Source organism: Lepisosteus platostomus, chromosome 2, assembly GCF_059453375.1.
Source record: "Lepisosteus platostomus isolate fLepPlt1 chromosome 2, fLepPlt1.hap1, whole genome shotgun sequence".
NCBI classification, from domain to species: Eukaryota; Metazoa; Chordata; class Actinopteri; order Semionotiformes; family Lepisosteidae; genus Lepisosteus; species Lepisosteus platostomus.
In genome coordinates, this window is record NC_142612.1 from 64,463,970 (window position 1) to 64,476,254 (window position 12,285).

General features: G+C 46.1%; 1 protein-coding gene across 1 annotated transcript; it reads left to right on the forward strand.

The window, feature by feature from the left end:
- Positions 1-187: 187 nt before the first annotated feature.
- trim69 (tripartite motif containing 69) lies at positions 188-11,950 on the forward strand. Its single transcript, XM_088612940.1, has 6 exons — positions 188-1,572; positions 5,111-5,206; positions 7,106-7,339; positions 7,805-7,827; positions 8,490-8,605; positions 9,939-11,950. Exons 1-6 carry the CDS (start codon positions 1,138-1,140, stop codon positions 10,481-10,483), a joined length of 1,449 nt encoding a protein of 482 aa, XP_088469066.1. The 5' UTR covers positions 188-1,137; the 3' UTR covers positions 10,484-11,950.
- The last annotated feature ends 335 nt before the right edge of the window (positions 11,951-12,285 follow it).

Below are 12,285 nucleotides of genomic sequence, written 5' to 3' on the forward strand. Positions count from 1 at the left end.
TCTAGTCAAGAGCCCTTTGTTGATGCATTATGTTAAAAACTACAGTTACCTGACACCTGAAATGCCCTGTTAGCTTTAGCTTGTTTTCGGTGTTTGTCTGATTTTTGCTCTCTTGTGATCTTCCTGCCTATCCTGTTATCGGCACTGCAGATCAGAATTGCACTGTCTGATCTGTTCCTGGGAACTGCAGAGGCCTGTGACAGATTGCAGTGGGAATCTGGGCCGTTGCTTGACTCCAGGCAGGGAGAGAGAGCTTCTTTCACTCGCATTTGGGGTATTTTCTGGAACAGAATGCCAGGAATGGCTGGGAAAGTGCAGAGCTGAATTCTGCACTTTTATTCACCATAAAAAAGGACAAACTCTGTATTCTCCCAATAACAGTCCTGTATAAAAAGCCTGCTACAGTATACTCTGCATCTCTGCTTATGATCCAGCTTTTTTATTTTAACAGTTGGCCTATTTGATTTAAAAACTAAAATTGATGTATTTAAAATTCCAGCAGTACCACAAAGTGCCACAATCCTAAGTGTTGTTTGGAGTAGACGGTAGTGATTTTAATGGGGGGGGGTAGAATGTTCTAAAATAAAAAACGGTGATCTCAAATCTTGCTTTATTATGCAGCACAGCACAGAAACTGTATTGCAGTGTGTCATTCTGTACTCTGTTTGTGTTGCTCTGTGTTCACCACTGGACGTGCTGTGCTGAAATGTACTGTACTTTACTGCAGTGTGCTATACTGTACTGCATGATTTCATACTGTAGTATTTGGATATCTGTGCTGCAGTTTACCACAGGAAGAGCCGTTGCCAGGGAGGGGGGGAGGTATCTGCGAGTGGATAAGGAGCTCGGCTCTTCGGGCAGAGACCCAGCTGCAGGCGCAGCAGGTGACGTGTGCGTCCAGTCAGGCAACAGGTGTTGGCACATGATCAGGGAAGCCTGCCTGCTGCCGTGTGGGAACAGGATCTGACTGCGGGCTCGGAGGACCCCCGGGGCCCACCCCTTCCCGTCTCCCAGTAAACAGGAAGGGCTCCAGCGGAGGGAGTGGTCTGCCCAGTCGGCCAGAGAGCGACCGGAGGGAGGAAAGAGAGCGATCCAGCGAGGAAAAGAGGAAGCGCAGGGAAAGAAAAGAGCGGTGTGATGGCCGGTCCCCCACAGAGCCCCTCTTCCAGGCTGAGTCGAGACCTGAGCTGCACCATCTGCCTGGATCTGTTCAAGCAGCCCGTCTCTCTGCCCTGTGACCACACTTTCTGCCAGGCCTGCATCTCGGCGTACTGGGAGGATTCCCCCGCACGCGCCTCCTGTCCCCAGTGCAGGGCAGTGTTCCCGGAGCGCAGCTACCGGCCCAACCGGCTGGCAGCCAACATCGTGGAGGCCTACAGCCAGGAGACGGGGCAGGCGGGCGGTGCCCCCCCCTCTCCGGCTGGGCCGCAGCCGCTGTGCAGGCGACACCAGGAGGAGCTCAAGATGTTCTGCGAGGAGGACCAGGAGCTGGTGTGCCTGGTGTGTGGGCTGTCCCAGGAGCACAGGAGCCACACGCTGGTGTGCATCGGCGAGGCCGTCCGGAGACAGCGGGTGAGTGCGCCTCTGGTCTAGCTTACATCTGCCGGGTTTCCGAAAATCACTAAAGATCTGACTTTCATGATTGGAAATGTCCAGCCTTGCAGGCCGGGGGGATTGAGAAGGGTGGCCTTTAGTTGTTTATTTCTATTTCCACAGTCGAGCTACTTGCAGGAGAGGGGTCAGGTCTCGCTTGTACAACTACCCTGATGACGGATGATGAAAACTAGAAAGTGCCCTGTTAGTCAGGATTTTTATTCATTTCTTTAACAGGGCTTTTAATAATAATAATAATAATTAACTTTATTTTATATAGCGCTTCTCAAAGCGCTTAACAGGATGACAATAACAATAAATAAGAAGACTACAACAATAAATAAGAAGATTTCACAAGATAGGACACAATTATAATTACAACAATAACAATAGAGGAGACCGTGGAAGATGGTATTAAGAAGAGCAGAGGGGTGAAGAGTGGAACCAGTTAAGTAAAGGCATTTCTGAAGGTTTTGAGTCTGGATTTGAAGGAGTTTAGAGAAGGTGACTCTCTAATATCCTTGGGCAAAGAGTTCCAGAGCTTGGGGGCATAGCAGGAGAAGGCCCTGTCGCCCATACAATGTAGACAGGCTTGGGGGACAGTAAGGAGGGCAGAATTTGAAGATAATTTTCTTTTAAAGAAAATGGCATGTACTCTAGTTTAAGGTGGCTAGTGATGCAGCGATTAGCATTGCTGCCTCACAGCACTTGGGTCCTGGGTTCAGTTTGCTTGGGTTTCCAATGAATACAGGCAAATACAGACACTTGGTCCTTATAGGTTCTGTGATCACTCTGAAAAAAAAATCAGATGCCATAATTCAAATTGTATACCATGCGTCCATTTTCTGACAGCTTCATCCAATTCAGGGTTGGGTCAGGGAGCATCCTGGCGAGCTCTGAGCGCAAGGCAGGGTACGCCCTGGACAGGATGCCAGTCCATTGCAGGGCAGAACAAACACTCACACCAGGGCCAGTTTTCTCAGAGACCAATTAAACCTATTGTATAGGAGAAAACCTAGAGGAACCCAAGGCCTCAGAGCTGCGAGGCAGCAATGTTAACCACTGTGTCACTATGTTGCCGCAAATTACATACCATTTTCTTTAATAGCCCGATTCACGTTCACAGATTTCACATCTTTCAGAAACATCTCACCACAGAGCAACTCTGTTTTTTCTGCTTCTGAACCCCTCTTGCTGTGGAGAATGTGCTCAATAATAATAATAACATGTAAAGGACATCAGAGACACGTGGTGATGAACAGGCTGGATCAGGTGCGAGTGCTGAGTGCTTTGCAGTGCTTTTGAGGATCAGCAGTAATCTGATTGCAGGCACCTCCCCGACGAATGTTTGCCAAGTTTAAGGCATGATCTGGAAAGACAAGAGGGTGAGATTGGCCCTCATTAAAAACAAGATTGGCACCAACCTTCTATATCATGTACACTGCATTTCCATAAATTTGCTGTGCTTTTTAAACATAACATCAATGTACCAAGACACTTGTGTTTGAACCCTGAAGTGCTCCAAGCATGCTTCGTGAACTTGGATTATGTTAACATAACTCTCCAAATCAAATGAAAAGGAAATGTCAGAGTATGGCATTGTTTACAGAGGTGATACAAAAGTTTGTGAACCCTGTAGAATTTTCTGAATTTCTGCATACATTTAACCTAAAATGTGATCAGATCTTCATCTTAGTCATAAAATAGATCCCAATAAAACAAATAACACACAAAAGGATGTACTTTTTCATTGATTGATTGATCAAAATGATCCAACATTAAATGTCTTTGTCGGAAAAAGCCTATGCTTTCAGTAACTGGTGTGACCCCCTTGAGCAGCAATGACTTCAACCAAACGTTTCCGGTAACTGTTGATCAGTCCTGCACATCGGCTTGGAGGAATTTTGGCTCATTCCTCTTTACAGAGCTGCTTCGACTTGGTGATGTTGATGGGCTGTCTTGCATGAACTCCCTGCTTCAGATCCTTCCACAATATTTCTATTGGATTAAGGTCTGGACTTTGACTCTGCCATTCCAAAACACAAAATGTCTTCTGCTTCAACCATTCTTTGGTAGCCTGACTTGTGTGTTTAGGGTCGTTGTCTTGCTGCAAGACCCACCTTCTGTTGAATTTCAGTTCACGGATGGATGCTCTGACATTCTCCTCTAGAATTTGCTGGTACAATCCAGAATTCATAGTTCCGTCGATGATGGCAAGCCGTCCTGGTCCCGTGGCTGCGAAACAGCCCCAAACCATGATACTGCCACCACCGTGTTTCACAGCTGGGGTGAGGTTCTTATGTTGGAATGCAGTGTTTGGTTTTTTGCCAAACATAACGTTTCTTTTTTTTTGGCCAAAAAGTTATATTTTCAACTCATCTGTCCACAGAACATTCTTCCAGTAGTCTTCTGGCTTATCCAGGTGATCTTTAGCAAACTTTAAACGGGCAGCAATGTTCTTCTTGGAGAGTAGTGGCTTCCTCCTTGCTATCCTCCCATGCACACTATTCTTGTTCAGTGTTTGCCTGACGGTGGACTTGTTAGCCAGTGTAAGAGAGACCTACAGATCCTTAGACATTACCTTGGGGTTCTTTGTGATCTCCTGGAATATTATACGCTTTGCTCTTGGAGTGATTTTTGTTAGACTACCACTCCTGGGGAGAGTAACAATGGTGTTGAATTTTCCCCGTTTGTACGCTATTTGCCCGACAGTGGATTGGTGAAGCCATAAGTCTCCTTTGATCGAGGCATGGCAGGCATTGCGTTAACAAGCCTGTGGGGTGAAGACCAGACTTTGGTAGTGAAGACTCAGGTTTATGTTTTTTAAATAGGGCAGAGCCACCCAAACTCACACCTGATTGTCGTCACATTGATTGACACTCCTGACTCTAATTATCCCCTTAACTGAACTGATAATTCTAGAGGTTCACATACTTTTTCCGACATTTTGATCAATGAATGAATGAAAAAGTATATCCTTTTGTGTGTTATTTGTTTTATTGGGTTCTATTTCTATTTTTGTAACCCGGCCGCTGAGCCGAGGGGCTCAGTGACCCCCAGTGTAACCTGACTGCTGAGCTGAGGGGCTCAGTGACCCCCAGTGTAACATGGCCGCCGAGCTGAGGGGCTCAGTGACCCCCAGTGTAATCTGACTGCTGAGCTGAGGGGCTCAGTGACCCCCAGTGTAACATGGCCGCCGAGTTGAGGGGCTCGGTGACCCCCGGTGTAACCCGGCCGCCGAGCTGAGGGGCTCGGTGACCCCTGGTGTAACCCGGCCGTCGAGCTGAGGGGCTCGGTGACCCCTGGTGTAACCCCGCCACTGAGCTGAGGGGCTCGGTGACCCCCGGTGTAACCCAGCCGCCGAGCTGAGGGGCTCGGTGACCCCCGGTGTAACCTGGCTGCCGAGCTGAGGGGCTCGGTGACCCCTGGTGTAATATGGCTGCCGAGCTGAGGGGCTCGGTAACCCCCGGTGTAATATGGCTGCTGAACTGAGCGCTACTATCTGCTCTCCCACTAGGCAGTGCTGGAGGGCTGTCTGGCTGCCCTGCGGCAGGAGGTGCAGGCAGCTCTTCAGTGTGAGCAGGAGACAGAGGCAGAGGTGAAGAAGCTGAAGGTGAGAGGCAGGTTTTCTTTCACTTGTCCCATCAGTGTGCCAGCTGGCACTTTGTCCACACTGGAGAATGTGTAGCAACACATCTGACAACGGTCAAGCATGCTTTCTTTGTCTTTGTAAGTCACTTACAGGAAAAGCATGAGTCTGGTTTGGAGGTGTAACTGGACTGTATTGTCTGTCCCTTTTTGTCTGGTCTTAAGTTGCATATGACTAAAGTGACCCATCTTGAACCGAGACCCTCGGACGCAAGGATCCATTTCTCCCTCTGTATAGTTTACTATCTCTCTTCATGTGTATTATTTAACTTCCTCCTTCACTCATGCTAAGGTGCTAGAAATCTCCATTTCTCTTTTTTAAGCTCTTTCTGTCATCTTCCTGTGACATAAGGGGTTTCCCTGTCACACGGCTTGTGACCAGTTCAGCTTTTTGGAAGTCTTTCACGGATGTTATTCCATGCTAGATTCAGTTTTGCCCAGGCAGATGAGCTCTTTTACTCATTGCTACATGTGTGCTTTAGGCTTGGTTTGCATGCTAAGGCATGTCCAAAGTAAGCTCCAACCTTCCTCACACTCGCAGTGGTCAGTGGCTGTGAAGTTGGCCTGGACTGCTTGGGTGCACGTGGTCAGTGAGATCTGCAGCAGGCTGCTGCTGAACACTTCACTCTACTGCTGCCACAGGGGGCTAGTAGTACATACAGATGTGGACAAGGGCCGTGCAAGTGTTATAGGATGTTCACCAAATAGCGCAGGTCTTTCCTACACCAGAACAAGGGCGGAGATAAGTGTGCGGGTTTGAACACTTACTAAATCTCTGCATGTCACAAGTTACTGAAGTGAAGGGGGAAAAGTCTCTGCATTGTGTGCACCTGGTAATTTGCTTGTGGGAATTGTGCAGTCTCCATGCCCAATGTATGACCTGTATTAATAGCTGGGGAAAGTATTGGAGAACGGGCAACAGAGACAAAGACTTTGAAAACGGCTAGGCGTGCCAGTCTCAGCATTTTGTTTTACATTATTTTATTGGACAGGGACAGCGCACAGCCATTAAGCTCCATCAGTGTTAGCTAACAAACTAATTTACATCTGCAGTCCTTGGGCAGGACACAAGCACCCAGCAAACCCAACAGTGACACCAAGAGTCAGATTTAAGAGATGCAGCTGCCACGTCTCTCTGGTGCATCGGGTTAAATGTTTACACAGGGGGATGTGCAGGCCACAGCTTTAAAAAGGCACATTTTGTTATTACGTCAACAACAAAGAGCCCCCCCAAACCAAATAGAATGGGACTGTTCTGCTGACTGCAGAAGCGAGGGGGATTCAGGGAGGGAAAGCAGCTGCAAGTTGCTAGCACCCAGCGTGTGTGTGTGTTTTATAATAATAATAATAATAATAATAATAATAATAATAATAATAATAAAAAAAATTGCTTACACTTATATAGCGCTTTTCTGGACACTCCACTCAAAGTGCTTTACAGGTAATGGGGATCCCCTCCACCACCACCAATGTGCAGCATCCAGCTGGATGATAAACGGCAGCCATAGTGCGCCAGTACGCTCACCACACATCAGCTATCAGTGGGGAGGAGAGCAGAGTGATGAAGCCAATTCAGAGAGGGGGATTATTAGGAGGCCATGGGAAATTTGGTCAGGACGCCGGGGTTACATAATGTCCCCGTCACTATACTGGGGCATTCGGACCCACATGGACCCCTGCTGGCCCCACTAACACCCCTTCCAGCAGTAACCTTAGTTTTTCCCAGGAGTTTTTCATCCAGGTACTGACCAGGCTCACACCTGCTTAGCTTCAGTGGGTTGCCAGTTGTGAGTTGCAGAGTGATATGGCTGCTAGCCAGTGATAAAAGCCATTTTCTTCCCCCTGTTGGGGGGGTGGGGAACAGGAGCAAACGACGGACATGAAGGGTCGCATTGAGGCGCAGTTCGGCGAGCTGCACCAGTTCCTCGACCAGGAGGAGAGGATGCTGCAGGTGCAGCTGAAGACGGAGGAGAGAAGGGCTCTCATTCAGCTGGACGAGAGGAAGGCCGTGCTGAGCCTGGAGGTCTCCCGGCTGCAGAGGGCCCTGGGGGAGGTCGAGGAGAGGCTCCGGCAGCAGGACGCGCATGTGCTGCTCACGGTAACCGCAGTAACGGCCCTGGACCGGCTTCGCAGCCGTGTAGACAAAAACTGTCAATGAAGGGGATTAGATCATTCTTTCCTTTTTCTGGAAATATGAAAATGTGTGCTCATTTAAAAAAAAACATACACTTTTTATACACAAAAAAAGGCATTTTAAAATGAGAGTGAAAAGTAGTAGTTTCACTTTACTATGAATTTCATCCAGCGAATGTCTGAAGTCAGAGGTTTTAAATTTCTCAGACCAAAAACAGGTCATAGCTTGTTTATTTTTCAAAAAAGTGTAAGTCAAAAACTGGACTTCAAGAAGTCAAGATGTCATTGAACTGTAATGCAAAACTTTTGTTATTGTTGGATTATAAAAATTGTATTTGTTCTAAGTAAAATGGGGATAAACTTGCTAAGATTTAATTTTTAAAAGTGTTATACTCTGTTCAGTTCTAAGTTCTCCTGTGTTCTCTTGCAGAATGTAAAGCACCTTCTCAACAGGTGAGTGTTTCTTGCCATTGCCATTCCTACTGAGAGCTGGCAGCGTCAGTGACAGGGAACTGTGCTGTGTGTTGGTTAACAGAGTGGCTCTTTCCTTTTTTTGGAATCTGCAGTAATTTCCTGTGATAAAATCTGTTTTAAATTGTTAAATTTTTCATGAACTCGGCTCAGTGTTGAGAGCCCTGTACTGCCCATGGGAACAAGAATCTGTTGAATATTTTAATATCTCTTAATATCTTAGTGGAGTTTATGAGAACTCTAGGAACAATTATTCACCACTCATATCGTATATCCTTTATTATATATGTGCAATGAATAATATAACAGCAATGAAAGAAAATAAAATATCTGAAATCCAAAAAACTGAAGACTTGAGCTTAAAATCTGTGGTTTTAAGGTTTTGTTTTACATCTGCCAGGTGCGAGGAATCTAGATAACTCTTGGCTGGACTGTAGTGTCACTCCAGAGATACGTCTCTACTTCGTGTTGTCCATTTATTTACTGGATCCTGTTCATTTGTAAAAAAAAATATATTTTTCACTTTATAGTTTACTGAATTAATGTATTAATGTCCAGGTCTCTTAAGCAGAATAGCCTTGTTTCCTTGGCGTCTCTGTCTCTGTCTCTGTGCTGCTGCTGAAGGGTTCTGTCTTGTTTTGCAGGCCGCAGGTGAAGTTTGAGAAACCGGAGCCGGTCAGTGTTGGCGTAAGCGAGGGGAGGTTTGCAGGGCCTCTGCAGTACAGAGTGTGGAAGAGCATGACAGCTGTCATTCACCCAGGTACAGCACTGACAGGGGCAGCGCATGGTGTCTGTGTACCAGGATACGTTCACATCACCCAGGCCGACATCTCAGATTGTAAATCAAGCCTACGGGAAGGGATCTGAAGAAAAAAAATCAGTCATTAAGTAGTCATCCAGTAAGCAGGGAGTATGAAAACTATTCAGTACTTGCTGCCTTTCAGGGTACAGCTTGTCTGCAGCATGCCAACATTAAAAAGCACAGGCTTGTCCTGTATCATGCAACGTTAATAACTGGCAGATCAGAAGGTATGAAAATAAAGAAGGCTGAAATGTAAGTGAGAAATAGTGATAAATATCATAATCCCCAAATACTGGGGATCATTCATATTCCTCTTCTTTAAGCTCTTTCTGTGGCAATTGTATCCATTTTGAGGTTTGGTGGAAAAAATTGACCACACTATTCCAAATGATATCTATTAGTAAAGCTTCTAGTGACCCCACTGGTCTTAGGTCCTGGGTTCGATTGCACTATGGGGTGTCTCCTGTTTGGACTTGCTATTCTGTGTGGGATTTGCTTGTTTTCCCTATGGCCATGTGGGTTTTCTCCATAGACTTCAGTTTCCTCCCATGGTCCTAAGACTATACTGTCTGGGTAAATTGGCATCCCTAAATTGTCCCCATATGTCTGTGTGAGGGCACATGATTGTGTGCCCTGAGCTGGAGGGCTGTCCCCTTTGTGGTATGCCCTGCCCAGTGCCCGTAGTCTACGAGGTTGTGATGCAGCCCATCTTGACCCAGCGTTGCACCAAGTGGTTACTAGAAATGGAAGGCTAGTTCAGACCATGTCATTTTAAGGCTAGATTAAAATGCGCATTGTGTTGCATTCATTCACTTTTTTGTGTTGACGCATGGTAGACAGTGCTACACCACCATGCGAGTCCTCTTTCTTGCACCACAGACAAACAGCCTGCTCCTTTGACAATGTCTCAGCTCTCTGCTGCTGCTCAGCGGCGTTCTGGGAAAATATGGATGTGCCGCTGTGTGTGGGTTAGAGCTCCTGTCATGGTGCAGTTTATGCAAAAATGACTGGGTGGAATTGAACAACTCCCACTGGCATCTGCTCTGACATGTAGGACTCTCCAGAACCAGACAAACATGTGCAGACAATACTGAGCTGTAACTCTAGCCAGTCATTCGTCAAAAAGCCTTAAAAGTCTATTAGCAATAAATAGAATTCGAATGCCACCAAGCCTGTTTTAGGACTTGTTTTAGTGTCACAGAAGGTCACTGGTTCCATGACAGGTGTGGACCTTTAAAACACATGGTCCAAAGGTCAGCATCCCACACTGACTTGCTTTTCTCTCTTCAAGCTCCTGCTCCCATTACTCTGGATCCAGACACCGCCAACCCCTGGCTCAGTCTGTCTCCCTCTCGCAGCTGTGTCAAGTATGAAAACCATTACAATTCATTGCCGGACAACCCAGAGAGGTTCAACCCTGCCTTGTCCCTGCTCGGTTCTCAGGGGTTCACCTATGGGACGCATTACTGGGAGGTGGAGGTGGACAGCATCACAGTGTGGACAGTAGGTGTGGCTTGCGAGTCTGTGGCCAGGAAGGGGGTGATCAAAGCTTTGCCTGCAAATGGCTTCTGGACTCTCTCATTGTCATATGGGATTCAGTACATGGCAGGAACAGCACCACCAACCATACTGTCTCTGGAAGTCAAGCCCAGCAAGATCGGAGTCTTCTTGGACTATAAGAGGGGGCTGGTGTCGTTCTACAATGCGGATGATATGAGCCACGTCTACACCTTCAAGGATAATTTCACAGAGAAGCTCTTCCCCTACTTCAACCTGGGCTTCCTGGACAAGGCCATCACCAACGAGCCGCTGAAGGTGTTCCTCCCGCAGGTGTGACGAGGGGCGGCCAGCCTTTTCCCCTGGTCCCTGTTCCTTTTCTTTTATGTTAGCAGACAAGATGTTGTACCCAAACCAAGTCCGTTAGTATCTGAGTCAGGAGCAGTGGTGAGCAGCAGACCCAGATTTGATTCATAGTTATCAGCCGCTGTCTCGCATACCTCCCCCGTGTGTGTGCTGTGTGTGACAGTGTTGCTAACAGGAACAGGGTGCAGCTAGGTAGCACTAAGCCCTCAATATGTTGCAAATGGGTGGGAGCTTTTCTGTAAAGTTCACTTGTGGTGCTTGGGACTCAGTGGGGATCCATGGTCTCCAGAATCCTTGTGTCCTGCAAGTATTTTTGCCACCTTACAAAATAAAATAAAAAATGTGGGACTTGTTTTGAGGGGGGGTAGGGCTGGTTGTAGTGCATGGGGTTGTGGGGCAGTCTTTAGTTATCCTCTGCAGGGGCTCCCATTTGCAGTTACTGTATTTCTCTTCTCACAGTATTTCTGCTACATGTCTGCTTTCTTTGAAACCGTACTCCATTCTCAATTCCTGGAACATCTTGGCTGGACACATGGGATCAAAACCCAGCCAATCTGAGCCAAACACTGGACAGGTGGAAACCCTATCTGGCATTTTGTGAATATTGTGAAGAACCCAGCAGCTGCTAGAATAAGACTGCAGGAAATGCTATTAATTAAGGCAGGCATACAGGTGATGTACAGAAGCCCGTCAGCACCCTGGGGATGTTTTGCCCGCCTGTCTGTAGCTTGTAAACTTTTGAGAGGTGTTTGCTGTGGCTATTAATACTGATATTGTCAATGTACTGTACTGTGTGAATTTCTGAGATAACTTTGAAGCTACTATACTGTATTTACCAGAGAAGAAAAAGTATGTGCACGTTATTTTGGATACTTCATGTTATACATTTAAAAATATCATATATAATTTTAGAGTGAGATTTTAGTGAACAAAATTTCACAAGTACTTACAACATTCTCTATATGTGAAATAATGCCACAGAGACTATTATATATTGCTTATGCTGATTCCTTTTTTGATGTTTTAAGTTTCCTGTATAACTATTATTAAATATTTTACATACTGTTTGAAAAATGTATCTAGAATTGAGGTTGCAGATTCAAGTATTTGGTTGGTTCCAATTAGAAAAACCACAAATAATGTGAAAGTGAACTTTTTGCTTCTTGATGTGCAAATACTTCAATATGAAATTAAATTAAATTCTACCTTGCTTAAATCCATGCTAATACAGGAATTCATATAGGTATCGTCCACCATTACGCCAGAGCCCAGGTATGAGTGTGCGGCCTCTGGTGTAATGGTGGACAAGACAAAAAGGAGATTCATTATCAGTTGTGCACATTAACAATCAATAAGAGTTAGCAAACAGGCAGTCACATTGCAAGATGGATGTAAACACTAAAATACATTTAAATAATAAAGTCAATATCTATTAAAAAACTTGAGATTTATAATGCAAATGTTTTTTTTTATGAAAACAGAAGTCAAGTTAAATAGTAACATGAACATGAACAGGACTGGAAGATCTGTTTTTCAGGACACAGCCACAGGTCGGTCTGCTGGTGTGAAATGGGGGATGGGACAGCAGTTCAGAATGTCACCCTTCTCCTCCCTGCTCTGGAGCTCATGTTGGGCGTGTGTTTGTGGGCATGCACCTGGGCACGGACTGCTGCATGTCTGAGGACACTGCGCGTGAAGGCCGGCTTTGGCTGAGTTCGGAGAAGTGGAGAGCTCTGTGGAAAGTACCATATCGCAAGGAATATCCTGATTCCATA